The 25,237-nt window shown below is 41.5% G+C and overlaps 1 protein-coding gene across 17 annotated transcripts in view; it reads left to right on the top strand.

The window, feature by feature from the left end:
• Positions 1–25,237, top strand: part of LOC124004236 (regulating synaptic membrane exocytosis protein 3-like) — a 57,439-nt gene that overhangs the window by 16,712 nt on the left and 15,490 nt on the right. For 4 of the 17 annotated variants that reach the window (XM_046313006.1, XM_046313007.1, XM_046313010.1 and 1 more), the window contains 13 exons: positions 1–50; positions 5,304–5,417; positions 6,056–6,118; positions 6,743–6,820; positions 7,873–7,995; positions 8,783–8,872; positions 11,272–11,349; positions 11,904–11,972; positions 18,094–18,258; positions 18,549–18,652; positions 19,868–19,971; positions 20,852–21,012; positions 21,297–21,449. The exon at positions 1–50 is cut by the window's left edge and continues 104 nt beyond it. In XM_046313006.1, the coding sequence (XP_046168962.1) occupies positions 1–50; positions 5,304–5,417; positions 6,056–6,118; positions 6,743–6,820; positions 7,873–7,995; positions 8,783–8,872; positions 11,272–11,349; positions 11,904–11,972; positions 18,094–18,258; positions 18,549–18,652; positions 19,868–19,971; positions 20,852–21,012; positions 21,297–21,449 (1,352 nt within the window). Of the gene's footprint in view, positions 51–5,303; positions 5,418–6,055; positions 6,119–6,742; positions 6,821–7,872; positions 7,996–8,782; positions 8,873–11,271; positions 11,350–11,903; positions 11,973–18,093; positions 18,259–18,548; positions 18,653–19,336; positions 19,356–19,867; positions 19,972–20,851; positions 21,013–21,296; positions 21,450–25,237 lie in introns of those variants that run through there. The other 13 variants (XM_046313015.1, XM_046313022.1, XM_046313018.1 and 10 more) reach the window with 11 other exon arrangements.

Genomic DNA, 25,237 nt, shown 5'->3' on the forward strand with positions numbered 1-25,237 from the left:
GAGGACATAACAAGGGCCCGCTCCCGCCCTGCACACGTCCCCATGCAGAGGTAGCTGCAGTTTTTGTATCACACAGATATACCTAAACTAGTCTTGCTTAGCCATACATCGGAATCACGTTGTTGTCACGCTGCCTGGTTCTCCACGATACTACACCCACACACATCTGCATTCTTCTTTCTCTCTCTCTCTCGTTCTCTCTCTCTCTCTCTCTTTTCTCTCTTTCTTTCTTGTCTATCTTCATCTCGCTCTTTCTCTCTCTTTTTTCTCTCTTTCGCTCTCTCTCTCTCTCGCTCTCTCTCTCTCTCTCTCTCTCTCTCTCTCTCTCTCTCTCTCTCTCTCTCTCTCTCTCTCTTTCTCTCTCTCTCTCTCTCTCTCTCTCTCTCTCTTTCTTTCTCTCTCTCTCTCTCTCTCTCTCTCTCTCTCTCTCTCTCTCTCTCTCTCTCTCTCTCTCTCTCTCTCTCTCTCTCTCTCTCTCTCTCTCTCTCTCTCTCTCTCTCTCTCTCTCTCTCTCTCTCTCTCTCTCTCTCTCTCTCTCTCTCTCTCTCTCTCTCTCTCTCTCTCTCTCTCTTCTCTCTCTCTCTCTCTCTCTCTCTCTCTCTCTCTCTCTCTCTCTCTCTCTCTCTCTCTCTCTCTCTCTCTCTCTCTCTCTCTCTCTCTCTCTCTCTCTCTCTCTCTCTCTCTCTCTCTCTCTCTCTCTCTCTCTCTCTCTCTCTCTCTCTCTCTCTCTCTCTCTCTCTCTCTCTCTCTCTCTTTCTATTTTTCTTTCTTTCTATTTTTCTTTCTTTCTCTCTCTCTCTCTCCCTTTCTCTCCCGCTTGCTTTCTCCCTCTTTCTCTCGCTCTCTCTTTTCTCTTTCCTCTCTCTCTCTTTCTTTCACTCTCTCCTTCTCTCTCTCTCTTTTTCTTTCTTTCTCTCTTTTTTCTTTCTTTCCCTGCCATAAAATCTGGTATTAAAATACTTTTTTGGGGGGGGGTTGTATCATTTGATTTACACAACATGCTTACCACTTTGAAGATGCAAATATTTTTTATTCTGAAACAAACAAGAAATAAGCCAAAAAAACTGAAAACTTGAGCGTGCATAACTATTTACCCCCCCCCAAGAGTCAATGCTTTGGAAAGCCACGTTTTGCAGCAATTACAGCTGTAAGTCTCTTGGGATATGTCTCTATAAGCTTGGCACATCTAGCCACTGGGATATTTGCCCATTCTTCAAGGCAAAACTGCTCCAGCTCCTTCAAGGCTGATGGGTTCCTGTTGGTGTACAGCAATCGTTAAATCATACCACCGATTCTCAATTGGATTGAGGTCTGAGCTTTGACTAGGCCATTTCAAAAACACTTCAATGTTTTCCCTTAAACCACTCAAGTGTTGCTTTAGCAGTATGCTTAGGGTCATTGTCCTGCTAGAAGGTGAACCTCCGTCCCAGTCTCAAATCTCTGGAAGACTGAAACAGGTTTCCCTCAAGAATTTCCCTGTAGTTAGCACCATCCATCATTACTTCAATTCTGACCAGTTTCCCAGTCCCTGCCGATGAAAAACATCCCCACAACATGATGCTGCCACCACCATGCCTCACTGTGGGGCTGGTGTTCTCGGAGTGATGAGAGGTGTTGGGTTTGCGCCAGACATAGCGTTTTCCTCGATGGCCAAAAAGCTCAATTTTAGTCTCATCTGACCAGACTACCTTCTTCCATATGTTTGGGGAGTCTCCCACATGCCTTTTGGCAAACACCAAACAGGGTTTTCTTGTTTTTTTCATTAAGCAATGGCTTTTGTCTGGACACTCTTCCATAAAGCCCAGCTATGTGGAATATACTGCTTAAAGTGATCCTATGGACAGATACTCCAATCTCAGCTATGGAGCTTTGCAGCTCCTTCAGGGCTATCTTTGGTCTCTTTGTTGCCTCTCTGATTAATGCCCTCCTTGTCTGGTCTGTGAGTTTTGGTGTCCGGCCCTCTCTTGGCAGGTTTGTTGTGGTGCCATATTCTTTCCATTTTTTAATAATGTATTTAATGGTGGTCCGTGGGATGTTCAAAGTTTCTGATATTTTTTCATGACCCAACCCTGATCTGTACTTCTCCACAACTTTGTCCCTGACCTGTTTGGAGAGCTCCTTGGTCTTCATAGTGCCGCTTGCTTGGTTGTGCCCCTTGATTAGTGGTGTTGCAAACTCTGGGGTCTTTCAAAACATATGTATATATACTGAAATCATGTGACAGATCATGTGACACTTAGATTGCACACAGGTGGACTTTATTTAATTAATCATGTGACTTTTGAAGGTAATTGGTTGCGCACCGGATCTTATTTTTGGGTCTTCATCACATAGGGGGAGAATACATATGCACACACCACTTTTCCATTTTTCATTTTTTGAAACAAGTATTTTTTTTCATTTCACCAAGTTGGACTATTTTGTGTGTGTCCATTACATGAAATCCAAATAAAAATCCACTTAAATTACAGGTTGTAATGCAACAAAATAGGATAAATGCCAAGGGGGTGAATACCTTTGCATTGCACTGTATATATACAGTTCCGGTTTGGACACAGCTACTCATTCAAGGGTTTTTCTTTATTTGTACTATTTTCTACATTGTAGAATAATGGTGAAGACATCACAATTATGAAATAACACATATGGAATCTCTAGGGTATGTTAATTAATGACTTACCTTTGATCATCACTTACCTTTGATGATCTTCATATGGTTGCACTCAGAAGACATTAATTTATTCAATAAATGTTCCTTTTGTTCGATAAAGTCTCTCGTTATATCCGAAAACCTCCATTTTGTTCGCACGTTTTTTTCCAGTTATCCACAGGCTCAAACGCCGTCACAACAGGCAGACAAAGTTCATAGAAACATGTCAAACAATGTTTAAATTCAATCCTCAGGTTATTTTTAGCCTAAATAATCAATAATATTTCAGCTGGACAATAACATTGTCAATATAAAAGGTAAACAAGAAAGGCACTCTCTCGGTCGTGGGCATGAAAAAGCTCTGTGACACGGCAGGGTCCACTCATACAGACTGCTCTTACTCTCTAATTTTTCAGAATAGAAGCCTGAAACAATTTCTAAAGACTGTTGGCATCTAGTGGAAGGCATAGGAACTGCAATTTGAGTCCTAAGTCAATGGATACTGTAATGGCATTGAATAGAAAACTACAACAACAAAACTCCTACTTCCCGAATGGATATTTCTCAGGTTTTCACCTGCCAAATCAGTTCTGTTATACTCACAGACATTATTTTAACAGTTTCGGAAACTTGAGTGTTTTCTATCCAAATCTACTAATTATATGCATATCCTATATTCTGGGCCTGAGTAGAAGGCAGTTTAATTTGGGCACGCTTTTCATCCAAAATTCCAAATGCTGACCCCTACCCTAGAGAAGTTAAACAATGTTATGTTTGTTGAAAGGATTGGACCAAGGCGCAGCGTGCATAGAATTCCACATTCTTTAATAGTGAAACTTACAACAAAAACAACAAAGAATATAACAAATGTGCAGTATTGCAGCAACTATACAAAAACAAGATCCCACAACAGAAAGTGGGAAAAGGGGCTGCCTAAGTATGATCCCCAATCAGAGACAACGATAGACAGCTGCCTCTGATTGGGAACCATACTCGGCCAAAAACAAAGAAATAGACAACTGAGAATGCCCACCCTAAATAACACCCTGACCTAACCAAATAGAGAAATAAAACGTCTCTCTAAGGTCAGGGCGTGACAAACAAATCAAAATATATTTTACATTTGATATTCTTTGTTAAAAGTTATCTTGTGGAATTTGTAACGGCGTTCTTCGTTTGTCGAAAGAGTGTCGGAACGAAATGCAGCGTGGTGGTTACTCATTAATGAATGATCGCGATACATGAAATAACTATACAAATACAAAAACAACAAACGGAACGTGAAACCTAATACAGCCTGTCTGGTGAACAACTACACAGAGACTGGAACAATCACCCACGAAATACACAGTGAAACCCCGGCTACCTAAATACGGTTCCCAATCAGAGACAACGAGAATCACCTGACTCTGATTGAGAACCGCCTCAGGCAGCCAAGCCTATACAACACCCCTACTCAGCCGCAATCCCAATAACTACAAAACCCCAATACGAAATACAACAAAATAAACCCATGTCACACCCTGGCCTGACCAAATAATTAACGAAAACACAAAATACTAAGACCAAGGCGTGACAGAATTTCTTTCCTTCTAAATGTGTTTGAGCCAATCAGTTGTGTTGTAACAAGTTTGGGGTGGTATACAGAAGATACTATTTGGTAAAATGCTAAGTCCATATTATGGCAAGAACAGCTCAAATAAGCAAAGAGAAACAACAGTTCATCATTACTTTGAGACATGAAGGTCAGTCAATCTGGAAAAACCATCAAGCGCTATGATGAAACTGGCTCTCATGAGGACTGCCACAGGAAAGGAAGGCCCAGAGATACCTCTGCTGCAGAGGATAAGTTCATTATAGTTACCAGCCTCAAAATTGCAGCTCAAATAAGTGCTTCACAGAGTTCAAGTAACAGACACATCTCAACATCAACTGTTCAGAGGGGACTGCGTTGATCAGGCCTTCATGGTCAAATTGCTACAGAGAAACCACTATTAAAAGACACCAATAAGAAGAAGGGACTTGCTTGGGCCAAGAAACTCGAACAATGGACATTAGACCAGTGGAAATCTGTAATTTGGTCTGATGAGTCCAAATTTCAGATTTTTGGTTCCAACCGCCGTGTTTTTGTGAGACGCAGGGTAGGTGAACAGATGATCTCCGCTTGTTTGGTTCCTACGTGAAGCATGGAGGAGGAGGTGTGATGGTGTGGCGGTGCTTTGCTGGTGGTTTGGGATGAGTTGGACCACACAGTAAAGAAAAAGCAGCCAACAAGTGCTCAGCATATGTGGGAACGCCGTTAATTCCTCATGAAGTTGGTTGAGAGAATGTCATAAGTGTGCAAAGCTGTTAACAAGGCAAAGGGTGGCTACTTTGAAGAAATCTAACATTTTAAATATATTTTGATTTGTTTAACACTTTTTTTGGTTATTACATGATTCCATATGTGCTATTTCATAGTTTTAATGTCTTCACTATTGTTCACATTCATTCATACCCCTGGGTTGAATCTTCAGCACACTCTTATGGCTCAAATCAATTTCCCTTTATGTCCACACTATGACAAAACCAACGTTATTAGCTAAATGTTATCACAGTAACACTCTGTAACCAAAACCTCAGTAACACTCCTCTCTATGTCCTACCCCATCAGGAGTCTGGATGAGATCCATCAGAACCGCCACCACTCCTGCTCCCCCTCTCGTTACCATGACTCCCACGGGGAGCACCGCTCCGGGGACTCGGACTACGAGTACTCCGAGGACAGGTAACATCACCCAGACAGTGGTGGCTGGTGGCCTTTGTTTATTAGGGAGGAGGTTAGACGTAAGATGCTGTAGGTACTGTATCAGGGAGTTTAAGATTACAGCCGGTCTGAGAACAGTTTGGTGGTTTATGGCAGAGAGAGAGTGTGTGCAGGTTATGCAGTGAGGTTCCAGTGTTTGTGTACAATATGGATATACTTTGGAGTATCTAATTTGAGGAGAGCTTTGAGTACAATATAGGAGTTGATGCCGACATGGTTTCCTTCTTATTTTGCTCATTTGCAATCAAATACCTTTAGAAGTACAGTATTCCTTTATGCCCAATTATTTCAAAGAGGTTGACAACTAGCTTTTCATTTTTGAGGTTGAAAGTGTCGGATACTCCAAGGACAAGTGGAATAGCAGGCTACATTAGTACTGTTCTATAGTAATAATCACTAATACGACTAACAGTCTAATGCAAAAGTCTCTTACTAAAAGTTGAATATCATATTTATTATTATTGATGCTGAATCAAAATTATGATTTCATGATTTCTTCTCATTCATTTCTCATGAGCGGCTTTGTCTGATTTGACCATCCTCTTACGTTGTTGTTTTTGATTGGTTGTTCGGTTCACCCATCGCCATGGCAATCACAGTGAGGTCCTCGAGATGCACAGGTCTATCCGAGGCGGGAGTGCCGAGTGCCTGCACACAAACAGGTAAACAAAAACAACAACAACCAAAAAGCCAGAGACGTCACTGTTATCGTCCCTACCCACCATCGTTCTTCTATTGTATTACCCATCATCCTTTGCATTGTCATTCGATGTCAACAGCTCCATGTTATCTCTGTCAGTGATACTACAGTCTATGGTTGTGATATAGAGAGTTGTTTCATACGATGTGTTCCTATTCCATGTGCTGCATCAATGTTCGCTTTTTTGTCTACCTGCATGGAAGGTGGACAATGTGAAAGTCGTCTTTGTAATGTATTCAGCTTTATCTAGTTTTAGAATATCGATGAATTCATTCCAGACACAAAGGGACTGATTTTTTCACCCGAGAGGCCAACAATAGTACCACACACTCCCCATGACACCATAAAAACATTGAGTTTATATTGGGTTTTAAACAGATTATCATAGATTACAGAACAGCTCTATCGTTTATCTCAGAATAGTATGAAAATCTCTCTTGGTGAATTACTTTTTTGTCTGAACATTTGATCTACAGCAGATTAATGTTATTTTTGTTTTATTTATAGAATTGTGTTGTTTTTTCCCCTCTTCTGTTTTTCTTCTCCTCTCAATCAATGCACGGTCTACACTCAAATAACTACACAGGGGCGTAGCTAGGTCCAGCAATACACTACCACCCAAAATGCCCCTGTTAGTCAATGGTATACACAAGGACATATACAGGTAAGAGAGTAGAATAAGAAAACCCTGCTCTCTTTCCTTTTACTCTTCCCCAAAACCTGAACTCAACTCATCGTTGACATTTTGTGGCTTATGATGTTGTATCAACGTTCTCTCAACGTAATTGATTCCCCACCCCGACTCCTAACAGAGCTTTTCTGAATCGATGTGGTACCACTCTCCCAGGGTGTCTATAATAATATATGCCATTTAGCAGACGCTTTTATCCAAAGCGACTTACAGTCATGTGTGCATACATTCTACGTATGGGTGGTCCCGGGAATCGAACCCACTACCCTGGCGTTACAAGCGCCAGGCTCTACCAACTGAGCTACAGGGGGAGTTGGGGGGAGTTGGGATATGTAAAAAAACACATTTCCAATTGGACAAATATAAGCATCCACCAAATTATTATTGATAATATGATGACCCTGGACCAGATCTGTTACAGTAGTACTATAGTAGTACTTCACTGTATATTTTAAAACAATAATCCTATGTACTGTCCTATACACAGTAGATATATTACATGCTTGGTGTCCCCATGCTATAATGCTTTGACACGTTAAAATCTGTTTAGATGCACTTATATAATCAGCATTACATTTAATCTCCATACATATAATGAACGGCAGGACAATCCCCCATCCCTACTTTCACCGTGTCCTCTGTTGTCGTCTATGTCTTGGGCCTCCATCAGACAATCCCCCATCCCTACTTTCACCGTGTCCTCTGTTGTCGTCTATGTCTTGGGCCTCCATCAGACAATCCCCCATCACTACACAGTAGTTGGGGAGAGGAAATGCTGAGAATGGGGATTAGGATGGAGCAGATGTGATATTCTGGTGTCAAACCTCCATCTGACATATTTATTGAATTGCTGTTTTTATATGGTTTGTTTGTTGACTTCAGTGCCACTGTTGGGTTTCCTTGTACGTCTTTATCACGGTTCATTTTTTGGCCTCTCATTCCCTTTGCATGCACGTCAAATCTAGCTTTTCTTTCCCTTTCTTGCATGCGTCTATACCATCTACCACGGATTCACACGCGTGTAGCAACACCCTCCCTGCATGCCTAAAGAGCAAGCCTCCCCGGGGGCATCAGGGAGGGGGCGGTCCCGCCTCCCGTAGCGTCCTCACGCACCGTGTGCTCAGGTTCACTGACGAGGTCACCGTTAGGTAAGAAACCCATTGCCCCGCTCCCTTCGTCCTCTGCCCTCCCACCCCCAACGGACTTCACCTCTCCACCACCAACCCCACGGATGAACCTCCCCCGCCGCCCAAATGGCCTGCCTTTGCACTCCACCGTCCATCCCTTTGTGAGGGATCGAATGCTCATCGTTAACCTCAACTTGTGTGTAAGACCACAGGACATACAACAGGGTTGACTGTATTAAACAGCAAAGAACTAAGTCCTTATTGGCACACTGCAACACATAGCATACATTGGAGCGCTGTGTCATGTGAGGCATGTGATGACAGTTGGACACAGCATATTTTCCAGTGTTGTGTTGACGTCCATGGCTGCAACAAAGACCATGACATGACAAATGACAAGGTCCCCGACTGTAGTAGGCTCCCTGCCAGAGAGAAGGGAGAGAGAACGAGATTGTGTGTGTGTGATAGAGAGTATTTGTGCTGTAGTATGTCTGCTCACGCAAATTTCACCCAGTCCACTCTCCTCCTCCACCAAGAGCAAGTTCCCATGGCAACGCTCCAACCTCCCCATCAGGTGGACTGACTGTACAGTATGGCCGCAAAGGCCCGCTATTGTAATGAATGGAGGTTTACAACCCCCTTATAAGTTTGTTCTGTATCTAATGTTTGATCATTCTTTTCTTTCTGTCTCTCGTTTCCCCCTCCCACCTCTATTTGCAATTCCTTCCTTCTGTCTTGCACGCTTCCTTTCACTCTGTCCCACCTCTTCCTCTTTTCCCTTCCTTCTCTTCCCTCTGTGCTACTATAGTGATCTGCAGCCCAGTCTGGACCGGGTGAGGAGTGCCAGCACCACCTGCCTCAGACCTGACACCAACCTCCACTCTCCTGATAGAGACAGGTACACACACACAAACCTCCCCTCTCCTGATAAAGACAGGTACACACACACAAACCTCCACTCTCCTGATAAAGACAGGTACATACACACCAACCTCCACTCTCCTCATAAAGACAGGTACACACACACCAACCTGCACTCTCATGATAGACAGGTACACACACACCAACCTCCACTCTCCTGATAAAGACAGGTACACACACACACCAACCTCCACTCTCATGATAAAGACAGGTACACACACACCAACCTCTACTCTCCTGATAAAGACAGGTACATACACACCAACCTCCACTCTCCTGATAAAGACAGGTACACACACACACCAACCTCCACTCTCCTGATAAAGACAGGTACACACACACACCAACCTCCACTCTCATGATAAAGACAGGTACACACACACACCAACCTCCACTCTCCTGATAAAGACAGGTACATACACACCAACCTCCACTCTCCTGATAAAGACAGGTACACACACACCAACCTCCACTCTCCTGATAAAGACAGGTACACACACACCAACCTCCACTCTCATGATAAAGACAGGTACACACACACCAACCTCCACTCTCCTGATAAAGACAGGTAACACACACACCAACCTCCACTCTCCTGATAAAGACAGGTACACACACACCAACCTCCACTCTCCTGATAAAGACAGGTACACACACACCAACCTCCACTCTCCTGATAAAGACAGGTACATACACAACAACCTCCACTCTCCTGATAAAGACAGGTACACACACACCAACCTGCACTCTCATGATAGACAGGTACACACACACCAACCTCCACTCTCCTGATAAAGACAGGTACACACACACACCAACCTCCACTCTCATGATAAAGACAGGTACATACACAACAACCTCCACTCTCCTGATAAAGACAGGTACACACACACAAACCTCCACTCTCATGATAAAGACAGGTAGACACACACCAACCTCCACTCTCCTGATAAAGACAGGTAACACACACACCAACCTCCACTCTCCTGATAAAGACAGGTACACACACACCAACCTCCACTCTCCTGATAAAGACAGGTAACACACACACCAAACTCCACTCTCCTGATAAAGACAGGTACACACACACCAACCTCCACTCTCCTGATAAAGACAGGTGCACACACACCAACCTCCACTCTCCTGATAAAGACAGGTACACACACACCAACCTCCACTCTCCTGATAAAGACAGGTACACACACACCAACCTCCACTCTCCTGATAAAGACAGGTACACACACACAAACCTCCACTCTCCTGATAAAGACAGGTACACACACACCAACCTGCACTCTCATGATAGACAGGTACACACACACCAACCTCCACTCTCATGATAAAGACAGGTACACACACCAACCTCCACTCTCCTGATAAAGACAGGTACACACACACACAAACCTCCACTCTCCTGATAAAGACAGGTACACACACACCAACCTGCACTCTCATGATAGACAGGTACACACACACCAACCTCCACTCTCCTGATAAAGACAGGTACACACACACACCAACCTCCACTCTCATGATAAAGACAGGTACATACACAACAACCTCCACTCTCCTGATAAAGACAGGTACACACACACAAACCTCCACTCTCATGATAAAGACAGGTAGACACACACCAACCTCCACTCTCCTGATAAAGACAGGTAACACACACACCAACCTCCACTCTCCTGATAAAGACAGGTACACACACACCAACCTCCACTCTCCTGATAAAGACAGGTAACACACACACCAACCTCCACTCTCCTGATAAAGACAGGTACACACACACCAACCTCCACTCTCCTGATAAAGACAGGTAACACACACACCAATCTCCACTCTCCTGATAAAGACAGGTACACACACACACAAACCTCCACTCTCATGATAAAGACAGGTAACACACACACCAACCTCCACTCTCAGATAACCTACTGCACCTCCTTTTCTAGGTTTACAATGTTTCTTTAGTAGTTGAACTTTCTTAATTCTCGCAAATACTGTAAAAAAAACAATCATTTGAGTGTTCTATTTTCCCAGAGTATACCAATACATAGAATTAACAAAGATTCAACATCACACAACATCACCCGTTCTCGTCATGCATGTTATCTATCAATTTTGTTCACCACTAGTTATATTGAGAGGTGCTGAGCAACACAGTGACTACACAATAACAGCTCTTTCACATTGACCTGCACAATAATTCCCACCTACTGTCACTGACTGTTTTGGCCAGCAAAGGCATTCTAGTTGCCAGGGAATCCCAATGCTTTTAGCTCATTCTAAACTAACATGAACCCAGCCCTCCCTCACTGTGTCCCTCTCCCTGTTTCCCCACCTGGGGCATGCCTCACCCAACCACACCTCCAGATGCTCCAACTCTCTGCCCCGCAGACAGCCCGCAGGCCCCAGGATTTTAGTAGAGCAGGCCTCCCCAGAGGAAGAAAGGTACTGGGTACCGATCTAGCCCTACCCTTACCTCCCAGGACCCAAGCTGCAGTCCTGCTACTGTACTTGCTTAGCACTGCGTGGCTACTATAGATTTCCTCTAACTCTAACCCTAACCCTAACCCTAGCCCAACCCTAAACCTAACCCTAACCCTGCACTTTATAGTTTTCCTAGATGTTCTAGATTACAGTGTAAAGCTGGTGGGTTGTTGTAACGCTGCAGTTACTGCTCCTCTTGCTGCTTCACCTTACTGACCTGCACCTGACTTCCTGCTTCCTCTGCTACACATCTGACTTCCACGTGCTCTGTTGTCATGGTGTTGTGATGTTTCTGTTCTGAACAGTTAGCAGCAAGCAATGTAGTAGTGCAACATAGTCGTCTAACATGTTGCATCAACATTTCTTTTTTTAACAAAATCATTTCAGCCAAATCGTGTCTTTTATTTTAAATAAAACACCAGCTGACTGCGCATTCAAGATTCGTCTTTAGTTTTGTTTCTCCATTGGGTTACCATCCTCCATTTTGTCTTCTTCTCATGTCCTCCACGTCACAGGCAGTCAGGGAGCCTGGGTAGACCTGACAGTCAGAGAGGTAACAGCAAGAAAGGCCTGGAGGCTGACAGGTAAGGTCATTATTTCATTCATTCATTCACCCCATCCCTCTCTCATACACCCCCATTCACCCCATCCCTCTCTCATACACCCTCATTCATGCAGTCCTCTATCTGGATGGAGATCGTCGCTCTTCAAAACTAGAATGTGTTGATGTCTGATGTCAATCTGAATTGTTACAAATTGTGACGTTGCTGTGAATGTAATTTTGCAGCACAGCAAAACCTTTTCTAATTGAGCGTTGTTAAGGTGTACTGTCAGTAGACCCATAGCCCTGGTTCTGTGTTTTCTTGAATTATTATGGCCTTCGTTTATTGTGTTCTGGTTCATTGTGGGTCATAAGGTCCTTCATTATGTTGTATATGATTTACATTGTGGGTCATAAGGTCCTTCATTATGTTGTATATGATTTACATTGTGGGCCATAAGGTCCTTCATTATGTTGTATATGATTTACATTGTGGGCCATAAGGTCCTTCATTATGTTGTATATGATTTACATTGTGGGCCATAAGGGATCATTATGTTGTATATGATTTACATTGTGGGTCATAAGGTCCTTCATTATGTTGTATATGATTTACATTGTGGGTCATAAGGTCCTTCATTATGTTGTATATGATTTACATTGTGGGTCATAAGGTCCTTCATTATGTTGTATATGATTTACATTGTGGGTCATAAGGTCCTTCATTATGTTGTATATGATTTACATTGTGGGTCATAAGGTCCTTCATTATGTTGTATATGATTTACATTGTGGGTCATAAGGTCCTTCATTATGTTGTATATGATTTACATTGTGGGTCATAAGGGATCATTATGTTGTATATGATTTACATTGTGGGCCATAAGGTCCTTCATTATGTTGAATATGATTTACATTGTGGGTCATAAGGTCCTTCATTATGTTGTATATGATTTACATTGTGGGTCATAAGGGATCATTATGTTGTATATGATTTACATTGTGGGTCATAAGGTCCTTCATTATGTTGTATATGATTTACATTGTGGGTCATAAGGTCCTTCATTATGTTGTATATGATTTACATTGTGGGTCATAAGGTCCTTCATTATGTTGTATATGATTTACATTGTGGGTCATAAGGTCCTTCATTATGTTGTATATGATTTACATTGTGGGTCATAAGGTCCTTCATTATGTTGTATATGATTTACATTGTGGGTCATAAGGTCCTTCATTATGTTGTATATGATTTACATTGTGGGTCATAAGGGATCATTATGTTGTATATGATTTACATTGTGGGCCATAAGGTCCTTCATTATGTTGAATATGATTTACATTGTGGGTCATAAGGTCCTTCATTATGTTGTATATGATTTACATTGTGGGTCATAAGGTCCTTCATTATGTTGTATATGATTTACATTGTGGGCCATAAGGTCCTTCATTATGTTGTATATGATTTACATTGTGGGTCATAAGGTCCTTCATTATGTTGTATATGATTTACATTGTGGGTCATAAGGTCCTTCATTATGTTGTATATGATTTACATTGTGGGTCATAAGGTCCTTCATTATGTTGTATATGATTTACATTGTGGGTCATAAGGTCCTTCATTATGTTGTATATGATTTACATTGTGGGTCATAAGGTCCTTCATTATGTTGTATATGATTTACATTGTGGGTCATAAGGGATCATTATGTTGTATATGATTTACATTGTGGGTCATAAGGGATCATTATGTTGTATATGATTTACATTGTGGGTCATAAGGTCCTTCATTATGTTGTATATGATTTACATTGTGGGCCATAAGGTCCTTCATTATGTTGTATATGATTTACATTGTGGGTCATAAGGGATCATTATGTTGTATATGATTTACATTGTGGGTCATAAGGGATCATTATGTTGTATATGATTTACATTGTGGGTCATAAGGTCCTTCATTATGTTGTATATGATTTACATTGTGGGCCATAAGGTCCTTCATTATGTTGTATATGATTTACATTGTGGGCCATAAGGGATCATTATGTTGTATATGATTTACATAAGGATCATTATGTTGTATATGATTTACATTGTGGGTCATAAGGTCCTTCATTATGTTGTATATGATTTACATTGTGGGTCATAAGGTCCTTCATTATGTTGTATATGATTTACATTGTGGGCCATAAGGGATCATTATGTTGTATATGATTTACATTGTGGGTCATAAGGGATCATTATGTTGTATATGATTTACATTGTGGGCCATAAGGTCCTTCATTATGTTGTATATGATTTACATTGTGGGCTATAAGGTCCTTCATTATGTTGTATATGATTTACATTGTGGGCCATAAGGTCCTTCATTATGTTGTATATGATTTACATTGTGGGTCATAAGGGATCATTATGTTGTATATGATTTACATTGTGGGTCATAAGGTCCTTCATTATGTTGTATATGATTTACATTGTGGGCCATAAGGTCCTTCATTATGTTGTATATGATTTACATTGTGGGCCATAAGGTCCTTCATTATGTTGTATATGATTTACATTGTGGGTCATAAGGGATCATTATGTTGTATATGATTTACATTGTGGGTCATAAGGTCCTTCATTATGTTGTATATGATTTACATTGTGGGCCATAAGGTCCTTCATTATGTTGTATATGATTTACATTGTGGGTCATAAGGGATCATTATGTTGTATATGATTTACATTGTGGGTCATAAGGGATCATTATGTTGTATATGATTTACATTGTGGGTCATAAGGTCCTTCATTATGTTGTATATGATTTACATTGTGGGCCATAAGGGATCATTATGTTGTATATGATTTACATTGTGGGCCATAAGGTCCTTCATTATGTTGTATATGATTTACATTGTGGGTCATAAGGTCCTTCATTATGTTGTATATGATTTACATTGTGGGCCATAAGGTCCTTCATTATGTTGTATATGATTTACATTGTGGGTCATAAGGGATCATTATGTTGTATATGATTTACATTGTGGGTCATAAGGTCCTTCATTATGTTGTATATGATTTACATTGTGGGCCATAAGGTCCTTCATTATGTTGTATATGATTTACATTGTGGGTCATAAGGTCCTTCATTATGTTGTATATGATTTACATTGTGGGCCATAAGGTCCTTCATTATGTTGTATATGATTTACATTGTGGGTCATAAGGTCCTTCATTATGTTGTATATGATTTACATTGTGGGCCATAAGGTCCTTCATTATGTTGTATATGATTTACATTGTGGGTCATAAGGTCCTTCATTATGTTGTATATGATTTACATTGTGGGTCATAAGGGATCATTATGTTGTATATGATTTACATTGTGGGTCATAAGGTCCTTCATTATGTTGTATATGATTTACATTGTGGGTCATAAGGTCCTTCATTATGTTGTATATGATTTACATTGTGGGTCATAAGGTCCTTCATTATGTTGTATATGATTTACATTGTGGGTCATAAGGTCCTTCATTATGTTGTATATGATTTACATTGTGGGTCATAAGGTCCTTCATTATGTTGTATATGATTTACATTGTGGGTCATAAGGGATCATTATGTTGTATATGATTTACATTGTGGGTCATAAGGGATCATTATGTTGTATATGATTTACATTGTGGGCCATAAGGTCCTTCATTATGTTGTATATGATTTACATTGTGGGTCATAAGGTCCTTCATTATGTTGTATATGATTTACATTGTGGGTCATAAGGGATCATTATGTTGTATATGATTTACATTGTGGGTCATAAGGTCCTTCATTATGTTGTATATGATTTACATTGTGGGTCATAAGGTCCTTCATTATGTTGTATATGATTTACATTGTGGGTCATAAGGGATCATTATGTTGTATATGATTTACATTGTGGGTCATAAGGTCCTTCATTATGTTGTATATGATTTACATTGTGGGCCATAAGGGATCATTATGTTGTATATGATTTACATTGTGGGTCATAAGGTCCTTCATTATGTTGTATATGATTTACATTGTGGGCCATAAGGTCCTTCATTATGTTGTATATGATTTACATTGTGGGCCATAAGGTCCTTCATTATGTTGTATATGATTTACATTGTGGGTCATAAGGTCCTTCATTATGTTGTATATGATTTACATTGTGGGTCATAAGGGATCATTATGTTGTATATGATTTACATTGTGGGCCATAAGGTCCTTCATTATGTTGTATATGATTTACATTGTGGGCCATAAGGTCCTTCATTATGTTGTATATGATTTACATTGTGGGTCATAAGGTCCTTCATTATGTTGTATATGATTTACATTGTGGGCCATAAGGTCCTTCATTATGTTGTATATGATTTACATTGTGGGCCATAAGGTCCTTCATTATGTTGTATATGATTTACATTGTGGGTCATAAGGTCCTTCATTATGTTGTATATGATTTACATTGTGGGTCATAAGGTCCTTCATTATGTTGTATATGATTTACATTGTGGGTCATAAGGTCCTTCATTATGTTGTATATGATTTACATTGTGGGTCATAAGGTCCTTCATTATGTTGTATATGATTTACATTGTGGGTCATAAGGTCCTTCATTATGTTGTATATGATTTACATTGTGGGCCATAAGGTCCTTCATTATGTTGTATATGATTTACATTGTGGGCCATAAGGTCCTTCATTATGTTGTATATGATTTACATTGTGGGCCATAAGGTCCTTCATTATGTTGTATATGATTTACATTGTGGGCCATAAGGTCCTTCATTATGTTGTATATGATTTACATTGTGGGCCATAAGGTCCTTCATTATGTTGTATATGATTTACATTGTGGGCCATAAGGTCCTTCATTATGTTGTATATGATTTACATTGTGGGCCATAAGGTCCTTCATTATGTTGTATATGATTTACATTGTGGGTCATAAGGTCCTTCATTATGTTGAATATGATTTACATTGTGGGTCATAAGGTCCTTCATTATGTTGTATATGATTTACATTGTGGGCCATAAGGTCCTTCATTATGTTGAATATGATTTACATTGTGGGTCATAAGGTCCTTCATTATGTTGAATATGATTTACATTGTGGGCCATAAGGGATCATTATGTTGTATATGATTTACATTGTGGGTCATAAGGGATCATTATGTTGTATATGATTTACATTGTGGGTCATAAGGTCCTTCATTATGTTGTATATGATTTACATTGTGGGCCATAAGGTCCTTCATTATGTTGAATATGATTTACATTGTGGGTCATAAGGTCCTTCATTATGTTGTATATGATTTACATTGTGGGCCATAAGGTCCTTCATTATGTTGAATATGATTTACATTGTGGGTCATAAGGTCCTTCATTATGTTGTATATGATTTACATTGTGGGCCATAAGGTCCTTCATTATGTTGAATATGATTTACATTGTGGGTCATAAGGTCCTTCATTATGTTGTATATGATTTACATTGTGGGCCATAAGGTCCTTCATTATGTTGAATATGATTTACATTGTGGGTCATAAGGTCCTTCATTATGTTGTATATGATTTACATTGTGGGCCATAAGGTCCTTCATTATGTTGAATATGATTTACATTGTGGGTCATAAGGTCCTTCATTATGTTGTATATGATTTACATTGTGGGCCATAAGGGATCATTATGTTGTATATGATTTACATTGTGGGTCATAAGGGATCATTATGTTGTATATGATTTACATTGTGGGCCATAAGGTCCTTCATTATGTTGTATATGATTTATATTGTGGGTCATAAGGTCCTTCATTATGTTGTATATGATTTACATTGTGGGTCATAAGGTCCTTCATTATGTTGTATATGATTTACATTGTGGGCCATAAGGTCCTTCATTATGTTGTATATGATTTACATTGTGGGTCATAAGGTCCTTCATTATGTTGTATATGATTTACATTGTGGGTCATAAGGTCCTTCATTATGTTGTATATGATTTACATTGTGGGCCATAAGGTCCTTCATTATGTTGTATATGATTTACATTGTGGGTCATAAGGTCCTTCATTATGTTGTATATGATTTACATTGTGGGCCATAAGGTCCTTCATTATGTTGTATATGATTTACATTCTTTACCATTTATATCATTTAGCTTTCTTTCGTTTGTTTGTTCTTTTCTTTCCACGTGGCCTGTTGATGCCAGTCGTATCCAGCCCACCTCTATACTGAGGGGCAGTAGGGGGAGAGGGGGACCGCTGCGCCCCTTTAACCAGACACCCCTGGGGGGATCTGTCCCTAACTCACCACGACAGGACAGGTGCATGCTGGTGCCCTAAAATATACCCCCTTAGCACCCCCTTGTTGTACCCCTTTGTCCTGTTTTGACCTCTTTGCTCCCTATACCTCACTGTTCTGCTGCTCTTATTGGTTGTGGGAGCAGTAAACCAATCACATCTGTTCCCTCTAGTGTATGGTCAAGGATGTAGCCACCCTGGGTTTTACATATGCTGGAATGGGCCTACTGTGGAGGAGTTGAACTCATTCACTTGTATTTCATTTCTCTTTCTCCTATTCTCTTTTTCTGCCTCTTCTCTCTCTATCTCTCAGAACACACACCCACAGCCCCTCCCCTCCTACGGGGACTCCCCAGTCAGGTCGCAGGGGCAGACAGCTGCCACAGGTTCCTGCCAGAAGCAGTAGTGTAGAGCAAGGTAGGCTGTCAAGGAGTGTGTGTGTCTGTGTGTCTGTGTGTCTGTGTGTCTGTGTGTCTGTGTGTCTGTGTGTCTGTGTGTCTGTGTGTCTGTGTGTGTGTCTGTGTGTCTGTCTGTGTGTCTGTCTGTCTGTCTGTCTGTCTGTCTGTCTGTCTGTCTGTCTGTCTGTCTGTCTGTCTGTCTGTCTGTCTGTCTGTCTGTCTGTCTGTCTGTCTGTCTGTCTGTCTGTCTGTCTGTCTGTCTGTCTGTCTGTCTGTCTGTCTGTCTGTCTGTCTGTCTGTCTGTCTGTCTGTCTGTCTGTCTGTCTGTCTGTCTGTCTGTCTGTCTGTCTGTCTGTCTGTCTGTCTGTCTGTCTGTCTGTCTGTCTGTCTGTCTGTCTGTCTGTCTGTCTGTCTGTCTGTCTGTCTGTCTGTCTGTCTGTCTGTCTGTCTGTCTGTCTGTCTGTCTGTCTGTCTGTCTGTCTGTCTGTCTGTCTGTCTGTCTGTCTGTCTGTCTGTCTGTCTGTCTGTCTGTTTGTCTGTCTGTGCGTGTCATGATGTGTCTCGTACTACAACTACGACCAATCAAAACCATTTTGTCTGAGTACTCTTCCTCACTCTTCTCTGTTTCTTTACATTCCTCATTCTCTTCTACCTACATGTACATGAAGAAAATATACCTGTAGATAATAAACCGTTTGATGCGAGTAAACCTAATGAAAAAGGTAATTCTATGGCACGACTGTATCTGACCCAACTTTATATTATGTTTTAGATTTTAGACCCTTTCTATCCAGTAGATGTGATTAGCTTTTTCCCTCTTTATATCCCCCAACAATTATGACCCTCTGTGCACGCTGTAGTATTCCGTACATGCCATCTAATGAAAGTGATGCACAGCATGCGCCACTTAGTGTTCAAATAGAGCAATGACACTTAGAGTACTGTACACTTGTCTAACACCTCCAATCACCTCCTGTTCCTCTGTTCACCTTGTTCCCGGGTGTAGTTTCCCCTAGGTACAGATCTAGGATCAGATTTCCCTTCCCCGAAACCTAACCTTAAACATAAGTAGGGGAAATGAAAAGCTGACCCAAGATCAGCGTCTAGGAGCAACTTCACCCTACATCGTTCACCTTCACTGTCATTCACCTGAGAAGTTGCGTGTTTCTCGTGTAATTTACTGTATTATTACTGTATTATTACTGTATTCATGAATTAAGTAATTTCCTCCCAGCTCTAGCAGTAGAGGAGCGAGCCAGACAGATGAACATGAAAGTACATTCCTACCGGCCTTCAGCATCCCATGACCCCGAGACGGACCTCAAGACCAAACGAGAGGTCAGTAATGCTGCATCTCTCTGCTGGAAGACAGGCACTATTTCCTGGTCCACCTTAACATTACAACTCTGTTGTAGTTATATAGTTCTAGACCTCAGCTACAATATATTAACTGTCGTTCAAGATGGCCACTGTCCTTCACACACAAAAAGTTGGAGAGTTTTCCATGCTGATTGCTTTTTCATTGTCAGTTACAACACAGATGCCACTTTCGGTATTGGGGAGCATACTTGAAAGTACTAGTTAAGTAGTTTTTTGGGGTATCTGCACATTACTTTAGTATTTATATATTTGACAACTTTTTTTTTTCTTCATTACATTCCTAAAGAAAATAATGTACTTTGTACTCCATGCATTTTTGCTGAAACCCAAAAAGTACTCGTTACATTTTGAATGCTTAGCAGGACAGGAAAATGGTCAAATTCATGCACTTATCAAGAGAACAACCCTGGTCATCTCTACTGCCTCGGATCTGGCGGACTCACAACACACAAATGCTTTGTTTGTAAATGATGTCTGAACATTGGAGTGTGCCCTTGGCTATCCGTAAATCAAAAACAAGAAAATAGTGCCTTCTGGTCTTTGACATGATTTTTACTTTTAATACTTAAGTATATTTTAGCAATTACTTTTACTTTTGAGACTTAAATATATTTAAAGTAGTATTTTACTGGGTGACGTTCACTTTTACTTGAGTCATTTTCTTTTAAAGTATCTTTACTTTTACCCAAGTATGACAATTGGGTCGTTTTTCCACCACTGTTGGGGAGCAGATCTACACCTAAACCTCAGCTAGACACCAGTATTTTATTGGACCTACTGTATGTACAGTAACTATGTAGAGTAACTATCTTCCTCTCTCCTCTCTCACCGCCTTCAGATGTATGCGGATCAGCGGCGGAGCTCTGACAACGTGTCGGCCCGCTCGTCAGACAGCGACATGAGTGACGCGTCGGCCCTATCCCGCGCCAGCAGTGCCTCGCGCCTCAGCAGCACCTCCTACATGTCCATCCAATCAGAACGCCCGCGCGGGCGGCTCAGGTCGGTACCCCGCTATGTTCTTACAAGATCATTTACAAGGTAATTGAGCATCAAGAACCAATTGAAGATACTGAAGAAATCAAAAGCACATTGTGGAGTTTGTTCTTCTGTCAGTCCTGCATGCCCGTTCTTTTATCAGTCTGTGTTCCTTTTCGTCTGTCTTTTTTCTGCATGCTAATGGGTGCACGTTTCAATCTTTTTGCATGATCGTGTTTCTCTGTGAATACTTGCATTGCATACACACAAACACACACGCTGGGGAAACCCAAAATGAATGGACACAGGTCCAAGTCTTTAGAGGACGAGAAGAAGGAGAGGAGGATCTCGTGGGGGATGAATGGAGAGCAGGAGAGGATGAGGGCAGCAGGGAAGAGACGGTTCTCTCAAGAGCTGAAGAGGAGGAGACACACTGTGTCTGGGGACCCCAAAGACGCCAGGTAAAGAAAAGAGAAAAGGTCCCTCGCTCCGTCACGGGATGGAGGGACCTTCAATGGGCCATGGCAGACAAGGGCCCATATTTTAGGGACCTCACATAATCGCTGTGTACCCACTAAGCATGGTCCCCGTAACCCCATTGATCTTGTTGTGACCTGTAAACAGCCTCAACCACCTACTGTGACTGTCACCTAGTGTCCCCTCAAACCTACCTGGCTTTACATCACGTGTCAAACTCAGGGGTCTGCGGGTTTTCGCTCCACCCTTGTACTTGATTGATGGATAAAGGTCACTAAATAGTGAGGAACTCCACTCACCTGGTTGTCTTGGTCTTAATTGAAGTGAAAGACCAAAAACTTGCTGCAGTCGGTCCTCCGTTGAATGAGTTTGACACCTCTGCCTTACATGTACAAACTAGTGTCCCCTCAAACCCACCTGCTTTACATGTACAAACTAGTGTCCCCTCAAACCCACCTGCTTTACATGTACAAACTAGTGTCCCCTCAAACCCACCTGCTTTACATGTACAAACTAGTGTCCCCTCAAACCCACCTGCTTTACATGTACAAACTAGTGTCCCCTCAAACCCACCTGCTTTACATGTACAAACTAGTGTCCCCTCAAACCCACCTGCTTTACATGTACAAACTAGTGTCCCCTCAAACCCACCTGCTTTACATGTACAAACTAGTGTCCCCTCAAACCCACCTGCTTTACATGTACAAACGAGTGTCCCCTCAAACCCACCTGCTTTACATGTACAAACTAGTGTCCCCTCAAACCCACCTGCTTTACATGTACAAACTAGTGTCCCCTCAAACCCACCTGCTTTACATGTACAAACTAGTGTCCCCTCAAACCCACCTGCTTTACATGTACAAACTAGTGTCCCCTCAAACCCACCTGCTTTACATGTACAAACTAGTGTCCCCTCAAACCCACCTGCTTTACATGTACAAACTAGTGTCCCCTCAAACCCACCTGCCTTACATGTACAAACTAGTGTCCCCTCAAACCCACCTGCTTTACATGTACAAACTAGTGTCCCCTCAAACCCACCTGCTTTACATGTACAAACTAGTGTCCCCTCAAACCCACCTGCTTTACATGTACAAACTAGTGTCCCCTCAAACCCACCTGCTTTACATGTACAAACTAGTGTCCCCTCAAACCCACCTGCTTTACATGTACAAACGAGTGTCCCCTCAAACCCACCTGCTTTACATGTACAAACTAGTGTCCCCTCAAACCCACCTGCTTTACATGTACAAACTAGTGTCCCCTCAAACCCACCTGCTTTACATGTACAAACTAGTGTCCCCTCAAACCCACCTGCTTTACATGTACAAACTAGTGTCCCCTCAAACCCACCTGCTTTACATGTACAAACTAGTGTCCCCTCAAACCCACCTGCTTTACATGTACAAACTAGTGTCCCCTCAAACCCACCTGCCTTACATGTACAAACTAGTGTCCCCTCAAACCCACCTGCTTTACATGTACAAACTAGTGTCCCCTCAAACCCACCTGCTTTACATGTACAAACTAGTGTCCCCTCAAACCCACCTGCTTTACATGTACAAACTAGTGTCCCCTCAAACCCACCTGCTTTACATGTACAAACTAGTGTCCCCTCAAACCCACCTGCTTTACATGTACAAACTAGTGTCCCCTCAAACCCACCTGCTTTACATGTACAAACTAGTGTCCCCTCAAATCCAGCACAGTCTTATTATACTCTCTTAGCCAACCATCCCATAGTCCTATAACCCCAACAGCCTCACTCACATAACCCCACCCATAACTTCCCTCCTCGCACAGCCCTAACGTCCCTACGGCTGACCAGTCCAGTCCACCACAGCCTGCCTGCTGACACGGACAAATGACCCAATCCCCTGAGCCTCTCCTGGGCAGGCCCTTATTAACAGCCTAATGTGTTCTAAGTGTGTGTGTGTGTGCGTGTGTGCGTGTGCGCGTGTGTGCGTGTGTGTGTATTTGTGTGCGTGTGAGTGTCAATCCAAACAGAGTGGTTATAAAACAGAGGGCCCAAGGCCTTTGACATACGTTCTAAGAGATAGATCATGGCTATTGTGGACTGGAGAGAGAATGGAATGGAATGTGGTGGGTTGTTCGCTGGTTTCTCAGATTGCTGCAGACTGGCTCCAGGTCAGTTTGAAGGTACCTGATAAAAGATATTGGATTCATACAGTATAATGAAGACTGGTTACGTCAGCAGCTACTCTTCCTGGGGTTCAGCAAAATGAAGGCAGTTATACAATTTTATAAACATTACAATACATTCACAACAATATATTAAGTGTGTGCCATCAGGCCCCTACTCTACCTCCACATATCTACAACACATAATCCATGTGTGCGTGTGTGTATAGTGCGTATGTTATCGTGTGTTTGTATGTATCTGTCTGTGCCTGTGTTTGTGTTGCTTCACAGTCGCCGCTGTTCATAAGGTGTGTTTTTATCTGTTTTTGAAATCTAATTTTACTGTTTGCATGAGTTACTTGAGGTGGAATAGAGTTCCATGTAGTCATGGCTCTATTTACTACTGAGCGCCACCCATAGTCTGTTCTGGACTTGGGGACTGTGAAGAGACCTCTGGTGGCATGTCTTGTGGGGTATGCATGAGAGGTATTCAACATGTCAATACCTCTCATAAGTACAAATAGTGATGAAGTCAATCTCTCCTCCACTCTCCTCCACTTTGAGACAGGAGAGATTGGCATGCATATTATTAATGTCAGTCGGTCTGCCCTGTTCTGAGCCAATTGCAATTTTCCAGTAGTCCAGGTGCGACAAAACTAGGGCCTGTAGGACTTGCCTTGTTGATAGTGCTGTTAAGAATGCAGAGCAGCGCTTTATTGTAGACAAACTTCTCCCCATCCTAGCTACTGTTGTATCAATATGTTTTGACCATGACAGTTTATAATCCAGGGTTACTCCAAGCAGTTTAGTCTCCTCAACTTGCTCAATTACCACATTATTCATTACAAGATTTAGTTGAGGTTTAGTGAATGATTTGTCCCAAATACAAAGCTTTTAGTTTTTCCTTGCCTCCCATTCTGAAATGGGGCTCTTTTTCAATTGTTGCAGTCATCTCAGTCACTGTGGTAGCTGACATGTATTGTGTTGAGTCATTTGCAGCATGTTGTTAGTAAAGATTTTCAAAAGTAAGGGGCTAGAGCGCTGCCCTGAGGAATTCCTGATTCTACCTGGATTTTGTTGGAGAGGCTTCCATTAAAGAACAACCTATTTGTTCTTTTAGAAAGGTTACTCTTTATCCAATATATAGCAGGGGGTGTAAAGCCATAACACATACATTTTTAAACGTATAAACTATGATCGATAGTGTCAAAAGCCGCACTGAAGTCTAACAAAACAGGCCCCACAATGTTTTTAATTATCACTTTCAGCCAATCATCAGTCATTTATGTAAGTGCTGTGCTTGTTGAATGTCCTTCCCTATAAGCGCACTGACAGTCTGTTGTCAATTTGTTTACTGTAAAATAGCATTGTGTCTGGTCAAACACAATTTTTTCCAAAAGTTTACAAAGGGTTGGTAACACGCTGATTGGTCGGCTATTTGAGCCAATAAAGGGGGCATTACTATCTTTAGGTAGGGGAATAACTTTATCTTTCCTCCAGGCCTGAGGGCACACACGTTCTAGTAGGCTTATATTGAAGATATAGCAAATAGTAGTGGCAATATGGTCCACTATCATCCTCAGTCATTTTCCATCCACGTTGTCAGATCCCGGTGACTTGTCATTGTTCA

This window comes from Oncorhynchus gorbuscha, linkage group LG18 (genome assembly GCF_021184085.1).
Source record: "Oncorhynchus gorbuscha isolate QuinsamMale2020 ecotype Even-year linkage group LG18, OgorEven_v1.0, whole genome shotgun sequence".
Lineage (NCBI taxonomy): Eukaryota > Metazoa > Chordata > Actinopteri > Salmoniformes > Salmonidae > Oncorhynchus > Oncorhynchus gorbuscha.